The following is a 14,870-nucleotide window of genomic DNA, read 5'->3' as shown; positions in this document are numbered from 1 at the left end:
CACGACTGAGCGACTTCACTTTCACTTTTCACTTTCATGCATTGGAGAAGGAAATGGCAACCCATTCCAGTGTTCTTGCCTGGAGAATCCCAGGGAAGGGGGAGCCTGGTGAGCTTCCATCTATGGGGTCGCACAGAGTCGGACACGACTGAAGCGACTTAGCAGCCTGGGCTGCAGACCTCTAGATACCTCCTTGACTTTCAGACGCACAACTACGTGGTCAGGTCACCAAATTTTCCCAGCTCTACTCTCCCAAAGCCAGATTACCCGCATCTCCCTAGCAGCCTCCTTACTTATGTCCCAGTTTATGCCCTTATTCCTGTGGCAGTAAACATTAAATCAGATCACATTGAGACTTCCCTGGCAGTCCGGTAGTTAAGATTCTGTGCTTCCACTGCAGGGGGGCACAGGTTCGATCCCTGGTCTGGGAACTAAGAATTCTCAGGGGAGGTAAGTGACCTGGGAGGCGATGTTAAGGGCTTCTCCTTTCACCTAGACTGTTTATTCTAGGGTGAAGTCTCCAATGCCGGCAGCTCCTCCCTACTCCGCAACACCAGGTTCCGTCGATGGAATCAGTACGCCCTCTGGTGGGTACTCAGCGGATATTCGCGGAGCAAATGCATGGAAATGGAAACTCCAGGGAACCCAGTGCGCTAGCTATTCTGGAGGCTTGCTAGAATAGGTAAGAAAGGGTCGCAGCTGGCCCAGCTGGGGGCCGCTGGCCGTTGAGGGTGGGGATGGGCCTGGGCTGGCGACTCTGGATCGCCACGATGGACCCCAGGCAAGCGCTCAGCCTCAAATCCTCCGACACCGGAATATTTCCTGGGAGTGAGGAGAGTGATTTTACACCATTTAAAGACGATTTACTCGTCTTGGAGTTCCACGAGAAAAGCCACACTCCTCAGGTGATGAACCCCACTCTGTATCTGCTCAGACCTTCACGTACCTGCAGCTGGAGCGCCCACTGCCTTAGTGGCAGGCTTCCAAGCGCTGCAGTGAGGACGGGATTCCGCTAGCTTGCGGGCAGGCTCACCGGACCACGTTGCTTTTCCTGAATACCCAAAGTACTGTTTGGAAAAGGAATCTGGCTGTGCCGTTGGAGCCTCGCTGATGTCTCTCGCGTATCTTATCTCTGATTCATTCATTCGTGACTTGTGAACACTAGCTAAGAGCAGAGTGAGGATGGGGGACATTTATCAGTGAAATACAGAAATCTCAAACCACAGTGGGTACCCTTGCTACAGAGGGAGGTGCCTTGAGGGGAAAATCTGGAGGGAGAGCAGGGGTTAGCTAGGGCAAGGGCGGGTTGGAAGGAGAGGAAAGGGCACAGATGAGACTCTAGTACAAAGGTCCTGTGGTCACAGGGAAGGTTACTTTTAATGGAATATGGGAAGAGCGCTTAGTCAACCATTCATTCATTCTTGAGTTACTACTATGTGCCCAGCAGATCCAGTGATAGATTTTGGATAAGCCTTTCCTCAAGGATATTCTCATGGGGCTGGGTTGCAGTGGGGGATGGATAGGGGATGGATGGTGGGGTAGGGAGACAATAAATCGTGTTAGGAGTTGTTTTAGTGGTGGCAGAAGACATGAGAGCCAGTTGGGGGACAGGAATGTGGGTTGTTTAGTATTAATGGGGTGATCTGGGAGGACCATCTGAAAATGAGTAAGGGAGCTCAGCAAAGCAGGGGAACCAATGTAGTTTTAACAAATTTTAGTTTTTCAAGAGTCCTAACATCAGGAATTATCATTTGGGGGATAAGGGGTGGACAGGTGCGCGGGTATCTGGGGGAGCCGTCCCATGCTTGGGTTTACTACTCCTCAAGGATCTGTACACTTATGAATGCGTCTCCAATGGAAATGCGCTCAGGATGGCTAGAGGTACCAAGGGGTTACCTCGAGCGGGAGGCTTCCCCAGGAACCTGACGTTGAGACCTACCTGCGCTGAATGATGAATAAAAAAGGACCTAGCGCGATGGGAATACCAGACCACCTGACCTGCCTCTTGAGAAACCTGTATGCAGGTCAGGAAGCAACAGTTAGAACTAGACATGGAACAACAGACTGGGTCCAAATAGGAAAAGGAGTACGTCAAGGCTGTATATTGTCACCCTGCTTATTTAACTTCTATGCAGAGTACATCATGAGAAACGCTGGGCTGGAAGAAGCACAAGCTGGAATCAAAATTGCCGGGAGAAATATCAATAACCTCAGATATGCAGATGACACCACCCTTATGGCAGAAAGTGAAGAGGAACTCAAAAGCCTCTTGATGAAAGTGAAAGTGGAGAGTGAAAAAGTTGGCTTAAAGATCAACATTCAGAAAACGAAGATCATGGCATCCGGTCCCATCACTTCATGGCAAATAGATGGGGAAACAGTGGAAACAGTGTCAGACTTTATTTTTGGGGGCTCCCAAATCACTGTAGATGGTGATTGCAGCCATGAAATTAAAAGACGCTTACTCCTTGGAAGGAAAGTTATGACCAACCTAGATAGCATATTCAAAAGCAGAGACATTACTTTGCCAAAAGGTCCGTCTAGTCAAGGCTATGGTTTTTCCAGTAGTCACGTATGGATGTGAGAGTTGGACTGTGAAGAAAGCTGAGCGCCGAAGAATTGATGCTTTTGAACTGTGGTGTTGGAGAAGACTCTTGAGAGTCCCTTGGACTGCAAAGAGATCCAACCAGTCCATTCTAAAGGAGATCAGTCCAGGGTGTTCTTTGGAAGGAATGATGCTAAAGCTGAAACTCCAGTTCTTTGGCCACCTCAAGCGAAGAGTTGACAATTAGCTGCAAGGGTGTGGCCGGGAGGAAGACCGGACTCAGCCTGGCGCACGAGCTCTCCTAGTCGGGTGAGGGAGGGCTTTACCTCCCTGTTTCGTCCCGCCCACCGAACAAATATTTGACATTCCAGGCTTATCTAGAGGAGGGTGGTGCCCGAAGAGTTTTCCTCCTCCCCCCGGGCCTAACTGGCTCAGTGAGTCCAGGGGTGGGGTCAGCGGGCTGGCAGTTGGGTGGCGGTCTAACCTGGGGCAGCGAAGCGCGGACACTCGCCTGCACTCAAAGATGAAGCGGGTCGCCAGCAGCCGCTGGAAGGCCAGTCTGCTTCCCAGCCGCCGTGTCCCGGGCGCCTCAGTCTCTTCATCCGCCTAGTGGGGACGCGGTGCAGTGTGTATTAGAGGGTAAGGCCTCGGAGGCGCCTCCTCTACGCCGGGCTTTTTCGCTCTCATTCGTCCGAAAGTCAGAACGCAGCGCCCAGCTTCTCTGAAAGCGTGAAATGCGGCTCGCGCCCCAATTCCAGCTCGGGCTTCGCAACCCAGTGTGTCTACTCTCGCTGGGCTGGAGTCCCTTCTCACCGGATTCTTCTTCAGTTTCTCAGTCACATAAACGGGAGAATTTGGGGAAGTCCGGGGCGGCCCGGAAACTCACCGTAAAGGAGCTTCACCAAGCCCGACGGGACGAAAGGGTGCTGGGAGCCCTCCACGAGAGACTGTCCAAAGAAGAGAAGAGATGGAGGATCTGCGGCCCCCTTGAGCACATTGCACTTTCGCCGCTAGCCCTCATCGGCTAGCGCGCTCTCAACTCAGCAACAGACCTGTTATCCAGGCGGAAGGGCGAAAGCATACCGCAGCTCTAACGTCGGGTGGGGGCGAGGCTCCTTGCTGGGGCAGTCCGGCTCAGCGCCGTCTAGAGGCCCGCTCTCGGGAGCTGGGGCGGGGGATGTGGGAGACGCGCTTCTTCCTTCCCGAGAAACGAGGCCTGCGCAAGTCCGACCGCGCTCTAGCATCGCAGGCACTTCCAAGAGCCCGGCTAAGGCCCAGCCTTCGCACCTGTGTTCACAAACTCTGCCCTGAATCCCCTAATGGTTCTAGTGCTCTCTTGTGCTTCCTGCCACTCTCCTCCCACCTCTGGCAATCACCCCATAAGCCTTGGGGTGATACCTGGTAACTCTTACCTCCCCTTTGACTTTACCCCTCCAGACCGGCCGTCGTGACCCCCTACAACCTCTAGGCTGCCGCTTACGGACTGAAGAAGGCCCCAGTTTTGCACTTTCCTTGGTAGAGCCCTGGTGGGAGAGGGGAGTGGGAGGGGATGGGGGGTCGCCCCAGAAGTCAGGCAGGGTCGGCTGCGGGAGTGGAGTCTGGGTCTTGAGCGCGAGCCCAGGCCGGGAGAGCGAGTGTGAGCGTCCAGGGCTGGATTCTAGCGGCCCTCCCCCAACGTTCCCGGGCCCTCGATCACGTGGCCGGCGGGGCCGACAGGTAACTCGCCCAGAGAGGGCGGGGGCCGGTAGCCGCCCCGCCCCGCGGGGCGCCGCGGGCGGGTCTCAGCAGCGCCCACTGCGCCAGCCGGGCCGCAGGTGCCGCCCCCAACACACGGTGTCCCGCCCCAGCCGGGCCGCGTCTGCCGTCGGTCGGTGCGTGCGTGCGCTTCGTCGATCCGCGTGTGTCTGGCCGAGCGCCCCTCTCCTCTGCGGCCATGACTCCGCCGCCACCCCAGCCGCCGCCCCCAGGCCCGAACCCCACTGCAGACTCCGCTGCCGACCCCCGTCCCGGGCCTGGACCCCTGGTCGTACTGTTCGGGGCCACGGCCGGTGCGCTGGGGCCGGACCTGGGTTCCGACGAGACCGACTTAATCCTCCTAGTCTGGCAAGTGGTGGAGCCGCGGAGCCGCCAGGTAGGATAGGAAGGGGGCACTGAGATCTCCAGAGAGCTTCGGGATCCCAGGAGCGCAGTGGCTGATCGGTTTTCCCCGCCGTTCGCAGGTGGGGACATTGCATAAGTCACTGGTTCGCGCCGAGGCGGCCGCGCTGAGCCCTCAGTGCCGCGAGGCGAGCGGCCTGAGCTCCGACAGCCTGGCGCGGGCCGAGCCGCTGGACAAAGTGCTGCAGCAGGTGAGCGCCGGGGCTGGGGTGAATGGAGGCACGGCCGGGCTGCAGGGACATTTCTCGGCGGGAGAGGGGGCAGAAGGGGAGGCCTGGCGCACCACAGCCAAGTGGCCAGGGTGGTAGGACGGGTTCCTGTTGTTTGAAACTTTCAGCGACTCCCTAATGTGCGTGTGTCCGCATGTGTCGGCCGTTCCAGGGGGGCGTCTTTTCAGACTTCACAGTGATCCACTCCTAATGAAGGGGTGGAGATGGAGGCTACGAGACCCCTCCCAGAGTCCCAGGCCTGCGGGGGGAGGTAGGTGAGACACCTTTGGGAACCTGCCTGGCCAGGTCGTCCAAAACAGCAGCCGGAAGCTGAAAGGGCCGAGGGGCCCAGACTTGGCCACAGGTCACGATCCGTGCCGCTTGTGTCCTCGGCCCACCCACCGGCCTGGGAGACGCTGCAGCGGGGGCGTAGGGCGGTGTCTGCCCCCGAGGTAGACGCCGCCAGGTGTAAGCTGCTCGTCCAGGCCTGTCCCGGTCGGCTGGCCAGGCATGGGCGCTGTCCGGACCCCGCCTGGGGGCTACCTGGCTCCTGAGTGCAAAGGCCTGGCTGAAGTGGAAGGCGGTTCCCTTTGCTGTTTTTCTTATCTTCTTTACTGCGCTCACCCTGTGCCTGACTCTTGGGTGGAATGAGTGAAAGTGCTTTACTAGCACAAATTCTTTTATCTTCCGACAACTTTGGTGGTTCCTGATGAGGAAACAGGCACAACGATGTGGAACCTGAGTCTGTTCCAGGACTCCCAAACTAGCCCCCACTTGGGATGCGTGGGCTGGGTCGCCTTGCTCTGCTAGCCTCAGATGGGAAAGCTCGGGCTAGGGAAGGTTCTTGGGCCTGTGGTTTGTGCTCATACGTGTTCGCCGGCGGGGATGAGAATGGGGGAGGGGCTGGGCCGCTTCCCGCCCCCTCTATGAGCAAACACCTCAGTGCCAGCCGGTCGATCAGGTCTGGGTCAAAGCTCATGCTGCCCCTGGCGTTCAGGTGCGGAGCTCTGTCCTTGGAGTTTCTCAGCTCCTGGGTTGGTCAGACCTAGGGGCGGGGCTGCCATTGACCATGAGCAGGCTGGGCCTCCCACAGGACTGGGCCTCCCTCACCTGTCTGAGGGTGGTGCCTGGCCAGGGACAGGTTTAACCTGCTTTGTCCCACCCCTCCCCACCTACTTGTCCCACTCCACCAGGTGTTTGCTCTGGCCCCATTCCAGACTCCTGGAGTGTGTGTGATGGGGGCTTGGGTGATCTGTGACTGCTCCCATTTGGCCTGGAGAAGGTGACAGTGGATGGGGAGGGAGCGGGTGGGACACAGAGCCAAGCCCAGCAGGCGTGGCAGCCTCCTCCCCAGGCAGGGAAGGGCTGAACATCTGGCTGAACCAGCTTTGCAAGCCTGCACCCTCCCTCCCCCTGCGCACCTGGCTGTGAGTCCCTCTGTCTCTCTCTTCACTCCCTATTCCCAGTTCTCACAGCTGGTGAGCGGGGATGTGGCTCTGCTGGGCGGGGGCCCCTACATGCTCTGCACTGATGGGCAGCAACTGTTGCGACAGGTCCTGCACCCTGAAGCCTCCAGGAAGGTATGCCACCACTGAGGGTGCAACAGGGGGCACAGTTGCCAGGATGCCCACTCTCACAGGGCCAGGGGCGGCGGGAGGCCAGGGCAGCTCAGTTCCCCCATTCATCCCCATTCCCATGTGCCCCCAGAACCTGGTGCTCCCCGACACCTTCTTCTCCTTCTACGACCTCCGCAGAGAGTTCCACGTGCAGCACCCGAGTGCCTGCTCTGCCAGGGACCTCACCGTGGCCACCATGGCACAGGGTATCTGTGACCCAGCAGAGTGAGGGTGGAAGGGTGGCTGCAAGCTGAATGTGTCTTGAGTATGTGCATGCTGGCAGGTTGGATGAACACATGCAAGTTTACATGAACCGCTCAACCCCTGACTGCAAGTCTGTGTCTGTGCTGGGGCACATTTGGAATGTAGGCATGTATCTCCATTTATCTAGGCTGCGGACCTGTAATGGCACAGATGAGCCAAGCCAAAACAAATGTGTTTGCTGGGATTCTGTGTGTGTTTATGTAGGGGCTGTGAGCTTCAGTGGGACATGCCAGTTGCCCTCTTGTGCTGGGATTTCCTCATTGTTATTCTCTGCTCATAGAGTTGGGGCTGGAGACAGATGCCACAGAGGATGATTTTGGGGTGTGGGAAGTGAAGACAATGGTAGCCATCATCCTCCACCTGCTTGAAAGTCCCAGCGGTAAGGTTCCCCTCACCACCTTTCACCTGTTCTCACGGCTGGGTGAATGCCTGCCTCTTTCTTCCTCCAAGTTCCCCTCCCCACGTCACCTTCTCTGAGAGGCCACAGGTGAAGCCCCTTTGTTGCCTCCTCATCCCCCTCAACTGTCCTTTTTGCAGAGCTTGGTGGGGAGACACCCCTCCCTCACCAGACCCTGCTGACCCACATGCTATCTCCTCTCAGGTCAACTGTTTGTGAAGCCTGAAGGGGTGAAGCAGAAATATGAGACAGGGCCTTGGTGAGTGAGGGAGGGGGCAGGGTTGGGGGTGACAGCAGCTGGACAGCTCTGATTGTGCCTTGCCCCCACAGCAGCAAGGCTGACGTGGTGGACAGCGAGACTGTGGTTCGGGCTCGTGGGCTGCCTTGGCAGTCATCAGACCAGGACGTGGCTCGATTCTTCAAAGGCCTCAATATTGCCAGGTAGGTACAGCAGGGTAGATGGGCACAGGAGGGCAGGCCCACCCAGGAGGGACTAACGCAGTGCTGGCTCTGCAGGGGTGGTGTAGCACTGTGCCTCAACGCCCAGGGCCGCAGAAATGGTGAGGCCCTCATCCGTTTTGTGGACAGCGAACAGCGGGACCTAGCGCTGCAGAGACACAAGCATCACATGGGCGTCCGCTATATCGAGGTGGGGCTCTAGGGTTGGGAGCAGAGCAGGACAGAGCTGAGGCTGGGCAGGCATGAGACCCATGGGCTGTCCCCACAGGTGTATAAAGCAACAGGAGAGGAGTTTGTGAAGATCGCAGGGGGTGAGTGTGCTCCCGAAAGTGCCTAGTGCCCCCTGGCTCTTGACATATGTCCTGTTTCCTCATGCCTCTTGCCTTCCTGCTTCCCTGGGTGCCGGTGTGGGTGGGTATTTGGAAGGGCACAGATGAAGTCAGTAGGTGACTCCCACGCCCCCCCCCCGCCCAAGGCACATCACTAGAGGTGGCGCGTTTCCTGTCACGGGAAGACCAAGTGATCCTGCGGCTGCGGGGACTGCCCTTTTCGGCTGGGCCAGCAGACGTGCTAGGCTTCCTGGGGCCAGAGTGCCCAGTGACAGGGGGCGCTGATGGGCTGCTCTTTGTGCGCCACCCTGATGGCCGGCCCACGGGTGATGCCTTTGCCCTCTTCGCCTGTGAGGAGCTGGCACAGGCTGCGTTACGCAGGCATAAAGGCATGCTGGGTAAGCGATACATTGAACTCTTCCGGAGCACTGCAGCTGAGGTGCAGCAGGTGAGCCCCCCAGGCCCCATGCCCCACACCCATGTACCTCTCCAGGGTGCCCCTTCTCTCCCTGCCTTGGCCTTGCCCTCCTTGGCATAATCAGCCTGCTGCTTCCTTTCCTTCTAGGTCCTGAACCGCTACGCCTCCAGCCCACTCCTTCCCACCCTGACTGCTCCACTGCTGCCCATCCCCTTCCCACTGGCAGCTGGGACCGGGAGAGACTGTGTACGCCTGCGAGGCCTGCCCTACACAGCCACCATTGAAGATATCCTTAGCTTTCTGGGGGAGGCAGCAGTTGACATTCGGCCTCATGGTGTGCACATGGTGCTCAACCAGCAGGTAAAGCTGCTGCCCAGGGGGGCCAGGGGGGCAGCATGGTTAGGAGTAAGGGATCCTTGCACATGACAGGCAGCTCACAAGGTGGTGTGCACAGGGCCGGCCGTCAGGTGATGCCTTCATCCAGATGACATCAGCAGAGCGGGCCCTAGCTGCTGCTCAGCGCTGCCATAAGAAAGCAATGAAGGAACGCTATGTGGAGGTGGTCCCCTGCTCCACAGAGGAGATGAGCCGTGTCCTGATGGGGGGCACCTTGGGCCGCAGTGGCATGTCCCCTCCACCCTGCAAGCTGCCCTGTGAGTGTCCCAGGGGCTGGGGCCTTCAAAGAAGTGGCATGTGGGAGCCAGGCTGTTACCACCCTTACTTTCTACGTGGGGGGACTCTTCTCTGGCTGCCCAACCCAGGGCAGTGCTGGGCTCCCTGCAGATACACTCTCTGCTTCTGCCTCTAGGCCTCTCACCACCCGCCTACGCCACCTTCCAGGCCACCCCGACCCTCATTCCCACTGAGACAGCAGCTCTGTATCCCTCTTCAGCACTGCTCCCAGCTGCCAGGGTGCCTGCTGCTCCTACCCCAGTCGCCTACTACCCAGGGCCAGCCACTCAACTCTACATGAACTACACAGCGTACTACCCCAGGTACCCTGCTGCTAAAAGAACTTCAGTCTTGCCCTCTTGTCTTGGTTTGCAGGAGGCTCAGATCCATGATCCCCTTCCTGGGCCACGTAACTCAAGGTCTCTTGGAGCTCCCTTATTCTGAGACAGTGAGGGAGTGACAACTAGGGGCTGATTGATGCCACCTACATACTGGAATAGGGAGGACTCTGTGGAGGCAGGGGTTTCAGGGAGGAGGAAATGAACCAAGCACAAGACAGAGGCAAGGGAGGAGGCGGGTAGGGCTCAGTCTAGGCCATAACTGGGACTACACTACTAAATCCCTGCCTTTTCCCCCCAGCCCCCCCGTTTCCCCCACCACTGTGGGCTACCTCACCACACCCCCTGCAGCCCTGGCCTCTGCTCCCACCTCCGTGTTGTCCCAGCCAGGAGCCCTGGTCCGTATGCAGGGTGTCCCATACACAGCTGGTATGAAGGATCTGCTCAGCGTCTTCCAGGCCTACCAGGTGAGGTGTGGCTGGAGTGCTGGGGAAGCTGACTGAGTCTGGGGCTCCCTGCCTAAACCTCTGTCCCTCCTACAGCTAGCCCCTGATGACTACACCAGCCTGATGCCTGTTGGTGACCCAGCTCGTACTGTGCTACAGGCCCCCAAAGAATGGGTGTGTTTGTAGGTGAGGGAGCCAGGAGGTAAGAGCTGACTGATGTCCTAAGCTAATGGGACTCTCCTGTCTCCAGAGAACCAGCGCCCTCAACCTGGTGGCTTCTTTCTGGCTTTTCAAAATTCTCAGAAGGCCCCCAGCGGAGATCAAGCCCCAGCTCCATCCCCCAACTTATTGCTCTGCCTGTCCACCTCAGAGATGAAGGCTGGACCCTGCATGCAGGGCTGGGGGTGGAATGGCACTACCCTGCTCCCAGTGGTCGGATCTGGGCTCCTTAAGTAGCACCCAGAGAGCCTTTGTTCTGTTCTGGCTATGGCCTGTGCCTACAGGTTCCGGGGGGCTGATGTCCACAGCAGGCTTGGTTTCTTTAAAAAAAAAATGTAAGCCCTGGTGCTTTCAGTGTATGACTCCAGGGAGCTTCTTTCTGAGTAAAGATACCAGTGTCCTACCTTCCCGTCCCTTCTGACGGGGTGCAGGGCAGCAAAGAGTGCTGGTCCCACTCCCCAGGATACTTGGACCTCAGTGACCACATTGTGCCAGGGGTGGTCCCACCTAAGGATGATGGCCCCCCTGGAGCTTGGCACAAGGAATAGCAGATGGCAAAAATCACAAACCGTTTTGATGGACTGTACTGCAGTATCCCCAGAGGACACTAGGGGGCAGAAGGCCCCCACAGAAAAACTCAGGCTTGACTTATAAAGGGACTTCTGCCTACTTTTCATGCACACTTTGGGCAGGTCAGTTTTCCTGAACTCAACAGACACCTTGGAATGTCCTCTGCACCCACTGCAGGGTGCCCAACTGAAGCTTCAGAAGGAATTTGGAATTCTACCCTCTCTTCTGTAAAATAAAGGTTCCTAACCAAATGGACTTTTTAAAAGCCCAAGTGCCCTTCCCTTTGGCACACAGTGAGGGGCTCCACACCAGCCCCATGCAGAGGAACACTCAGGCAGATTTCGAGGAGACTGTTGACCTGTCACCGTTTATTATTTCAGCACTGTAACTGAGGAGCCTGAATTGCTGGCTTCTTCCCTTTGTATTTGTGTAAGGAGCACTGTACTCCTATAAAAGGTTTTAAAATACAAAATGTACAAGAAAACACAATCTCAAGTGCTGTAAACATAACTAAGAACCAGTTCCTTAATTGAACATCATCCATTTTATAAAATACAAGGTTTCAACTTGAACCCACCTGAGCCATACAGATGACCATCTGTTCTGGGTATCAACAACAGGGCTTTACAGCCGGACTCAGCAAAGCTCTGTTGATAGGGGCTAGCCCTGGGCAGGTGTGGGATGCACCCTGGGCAGCAGCACCACACTCGAACTCGAAGACATCTGTTCCTTTAAATGCTGTTTTCAGCCAAGTTTCTTAGTGCATCTCCAGTAAGCAGAAGGCTGCTCATCCCATTCCTCAACCCACGGTCTAGCAGGGCTGGAGCGGGCAGGGGCGGGTGCTAGCACGTGCCAGTTGCTCAGTGCTGTAACTAGAGTTCAATTGCATAGTCCAGTGGATGTGTGCTGTAACACCACTATGTTGCACAAAAAGTAAGGTCTCTGTCTACAAAGCCAAAAAATACTGTCTCTTACACCAAAGCTTTTACAAAGCTGATACAAAACTGCTTATGTAGTATACAAAGCTCTATTTTAAAATTTAACTTTTATTTTAAATAGGAAAGCATTTCTAGTGCTACAGGCATCAAGGTATTTAAAAGGCATCAAATTTTGGTGCATAGCAACTCTGGATCATAGAGGCTTTTATTCTTGAGGGCGACAGAGCAACCCCCAAAGGGTCTTGCAAGGGAAGCTCTTGTAAGGACCCCATGTGAGGTGGCTACCCCAGGGGTGTGAAGGCGGAGGAAAGTCTGGCCATCTCAAGAGGGTCAGCCCCCTAAAACCCTCCAGGGGAAGCTCTGGGCTTCCAACCACAGGCCCCAAAGCAAATCTATCTACACTCCGTGACACAAAACTCACTTTCAAAGAAAATGTGAAAACACTGGGCTCCAAGAAGGACTAGAGTGATTTGCTGAAAGATAGACATTTTTTCTAACTAATTTTAGGGAGAAATTGAAAACATTGTGGCTTAAAGGAAAAAAAAAAGACCATACCTCATTGTAGGTCAACAGTTCCTATCTGGCTGACTAGAGATGGTGGACATTGAGCTGGCTCCCTCCACCCAGGCCTCACTTGGCCTCAGTAGAGAGTCCTGGCATCTGGGACCTACAATCCCCTGGGGTAACAGCAATGGAGCCTGTGACCAGCCCATCACACTGTCTCTCCTATGTAGGCACTCAGAAAATTTGCTTCCTGAATAGAAGTACAACATTTCATTTGAAAACATACTGCAAGCTTTAGGGGCCTTGAAATAGGCCCAAGCCTTGGAACAGGAAACTAATCCCACTAAGGGGATAGGTAAGGGCAGGGTTTGAAGAGAACCCAAGTTGGGCACCTCCTTTGGTAGACAGCAGGCTGGAGTTTCTTGCTGGCCCCTCTTTGGGCACCAGCCTTACCAGCAGCAGCACCAGGGCATCTTTGGTGTGGAGGGTCAGGTTTACAATGGTATCTCATTTTTGGATTTGCCTCAAAGCCTTCTAGGGAAAGGTTGTTTTTTATGCCATGTGGATGGGGCAGGATAGGCCAGGATCATTTCAGGCTGTAAACAATGAGGGAAAAGCCTCCCATGCCAGTGCAGATCTTAAGAGCTTCCCATCTGGAATCCTGCAGGTCCTCTGCCCCGGTCCCGAAGCATAGCTCATTTGTGCTTGGCTTCTGACACAGCCTGGCCTCTATAGAGATGAGCTAGAAGCAGCAAAGTTGCCTAAACAAACCAACAAGAGACTGGCAGCCAAATGCTGATGCTTCCACTTGGAAAAGGTCTGGGACCAGAGGACATAAAAAGGAAAAATACCCCACAGCCTACCTGTTAGTAGGATGGCAGGAATTAAAGATATCAAGCTAAAAAAAACCCCATCTTTCAAAGCTCCCTTACCTGTAGTTAATTTACCCAAGGCCCTGAGGGGAAACAAGCAATTTCAACATGGAGACGGTATGGAGAGACAGCAGGAAGATTACCTAAAAAGTTACAAAAATGCTATGCTCTGGAATGTCATTTTGTATTCCAACACTTCAGTGATTGGAATGGTCTCTTCTCATTTTACCTAAGAGTTTACTTTTATAAAGAAGTATGAGCTACATTTGGCTTTACTTCCTATGAATCTATGAAAGGCTTCCAGGACACATGCTGAGTTTCTGAGGCATAGGTGTGGGCTTGGGGTAGTTTTTTTTTTTCTTTTACCTCTGGAAAGTTTTATCAAAAGTTTCTACTTTAAAAATATCATCAAAGCTAAAGAGTCCTTTAAATGACCTAAAGCAGTACAAATCACCAATCCTAGCTAAGCAACCAGGTCACCTGCAGAAGCAGCACCTCTGAAATGGAGAGCCTGCTGCATTCACACTCAAAGCACCCATCATATAAAAGTATCCTATTTAAATATAAAAGGCAAAGCTCATTTCTCCAAAGATCAAACAGCCTGTACTACTCCTGTTCTCTTACAAAATCTTCCCAAGGCCTGAGTTGGAGGAATGCTGCTTTCCCCACATTCGGTGATCCCAACTCCTGGCTCCATCCTGAAGGTTGCAGAGTTGGAAACCCAAGGTCCAAGGAGAGAAACATGCTGAGAAGTACATGATGATGGACACAAGGCTGCAGTGAGCACTGTCAGAGCCCGTCGGATCTTCCTAAATCCAGGGAACTGGGACCCGGGAGGGGAGCCTGCCTGCTCGCCCCTGTCCCTTGGGAAACGGAAATCTGAGACATGTCTCTCCCAATTACCTCGTTCACTGAAAAACAAGAAAGGGAAGAGTAATTAGTGACCTCTGTGTGACTGACCATATGATGCTCGAAGCCGAGCTCTATTTCAAAGATGTTTTTTTCCCTTTCTGTGGCTTTCTAATGAAGCCTACTCTTGAACTGGATGGAAACATCATTCCAAAAGTTTTTCCAGGCCCCCCTTTCTCTATCTTTCAGGTCAGTTTTATTGGAAAGGGAAATGGCTCAGAGAAAAGGGAAACGTTCCTACCCTCACTGTGAAGGCTCAGGCTGCACAGCAGAAGACAGGATTCTTGTTCACTTAGCCTAACTTTTCCTTAATCTGCATCCCTTTAGGAGAGTTTTCCTTTCCTGATTCCTGCAGTGCACCTTGGATATAAAGTGAATGAAAATAAATACTTTGATGAGAGTTGAGATTTGGGGATTACTTTGTTACCCTATGCTAATACAAACACCCTTTATTATGTAGAGGCATTTGTATTATTGCTGATCCTTTCAGAGAAGGCTCTTGAATTTGTTGATTTATAGTCTTCTGTGAGGTCCAATGCAAAGAATTTTAATCTTAGGAACCAATATAGAAGGAAACATCCCAAATATGAACCTTTAGTTCTCTCACCATTAGAATTCTTTGCTTTGAAATGAAAATTTTTTTGCTTCATCACCTGAAAGTTCTATACTAAGACCACTCCTAAGCATATACTCAAGGGATCTGAAAACTACTTCCACATAAAAACCTGTACTCAAATGTTCATACCAGGATTATTCTTAATAGCCCCAAAGTGGAAACAACCCAGTTGTCTACCATTGATGAGTGGATAAACAAAATGTGGTCTGTTCCATACAATGAAATATTATTCAGCCTTAGAAAAGAATGAGGTTCTAAACACATGTTGCAACATGGATTGAACTTTGGGAACATTATACTAAGTGAAAGAAGCCAAACACAAAAGGTCCTATCTTGTCTGATTCTATTTATATAAAATGGTCAGAACTGACAGAAAATAAACAGGTGGTTGC

At 54.0% G+C, this 14,870-nt stretch overlaps 2 protein-coding genes across 7 annotated transcripts in view; one reads left to right on the top strand and one right to left on the bottom strand.

Annotated features, from left to right (window-relative positions):
- The first annotated feature begins 4,319 nt into the window (after positions 1-4,319).
- ESRP2 (epithelial splicing regulatory protein 2) lies at positions 4,320-14,267 on the top strand. 5 transcript variants are annotated; one of them, XM_061387667.1, is made up of 16 exons: positions 4,323-4,676; positions 4,765-4,893; positions 6,378-6,491; positions 6,619-6,733; positions 7,072-7,170; positions 7,393-7,447; positions 7,519-7,629; positions 7,705-7,837; positions 7,916-7,958; positions 8,123-8,424; positions 8,542-8,754; positions 8,849-9,047; positions 9,203-9,389; positions 9,706-9,871; positions 9,947-10,052; positions 14,052-14,267. In XM_061387667.1, the coding sequence occupies exons 1-15, from the start codon at positions 4,479-4,481 to the stop codon at positions 10,034-10,036; spliced, it is 2,154 nt and encodes a 717-aa protein (XP_061243651.1). In that variant the 5' UTR covers positions 4,323-4,478; the 3' UTR covers positions 10,037-10,052; positions 14,052-14,267. The 5 variants fall into 5 exon arrangements, with proteins under 5 accessions (XP_061243654.1, XP_061243652.1, XP_061243653.1 ...); XM_061387665.1 differs by having other exon boundaries at positions 13,592-14,267; XM_061387670.1 differs by lacking the exon at positions 14,052-14,267 and having other exon boundaries at positions 4,320-4,676; positions 7,522-7,629; positions 9,287-9,389; positions 9,947-11,211.
- Positions 10,988-14,870, bottom strand: part of NFATC3 (nuclear factor of activated T cells 3) — a 93,691-nt gene continuing 89,808 nt past the window's right edge. Inside the window, exon 10 of one of the 2 annotated variants that reach the window (XM_061387663.1) lies at positions 10,988-13,864. In XM_061387663.1, the coding sequence (XP_061243647.1) occupies positions 13,743-13,864 (122 nt within the window). In that variant the 3' untranslated portion in view covers positions 10,988-13,742. The remainder of the gene's footprint in view (positions 13,865-14,870) is intronic. The other variant, XM_061387664.1, reaches the window with a different exon arrangement.

Source organism: Bos javanicus, chromosome 18 (assembly GCF_032452875.1).
Source record: "Bos javanicus breed banteng chromosome 18, ARS-OSU_banteng_1.0, whole genome shotgun sequence".
NCBI lineage: Eukaryota > Metazoa > Chordata > Mammalia > Artiodactyla > Bovidae > Bos > Bos javanicus.
This window is presented reverse-complemented; position numbering and strand designations above follow the sequence as displayed.

Excerpts from the sequence above, each read along its gene's own strand:
- ESRP2 (XM_061387667.1), top strand. The coding sequence starts at position 4,479 with ATGACTCCGCCGCCACCCCAGCCGCCGCCCCCAGGCCCGAACCCCACT. Across the intron at positions 7,171-7,392 it reads CCTGCTTGAAAGTCCCAGCG|GTCAACTGTTTGTGAAGCCT; the intron begins GTAAGGTTCCCC and ends ATCTCCTCTCAG. Across the intron at positions 7,630-7,704 it reads AAAGGCCTCAATATTGCCAG|GGGTGGTGTAGCACTGTGCC; the intron begins GTAGGTACAGCA and ends CTGGCTCTGCAG.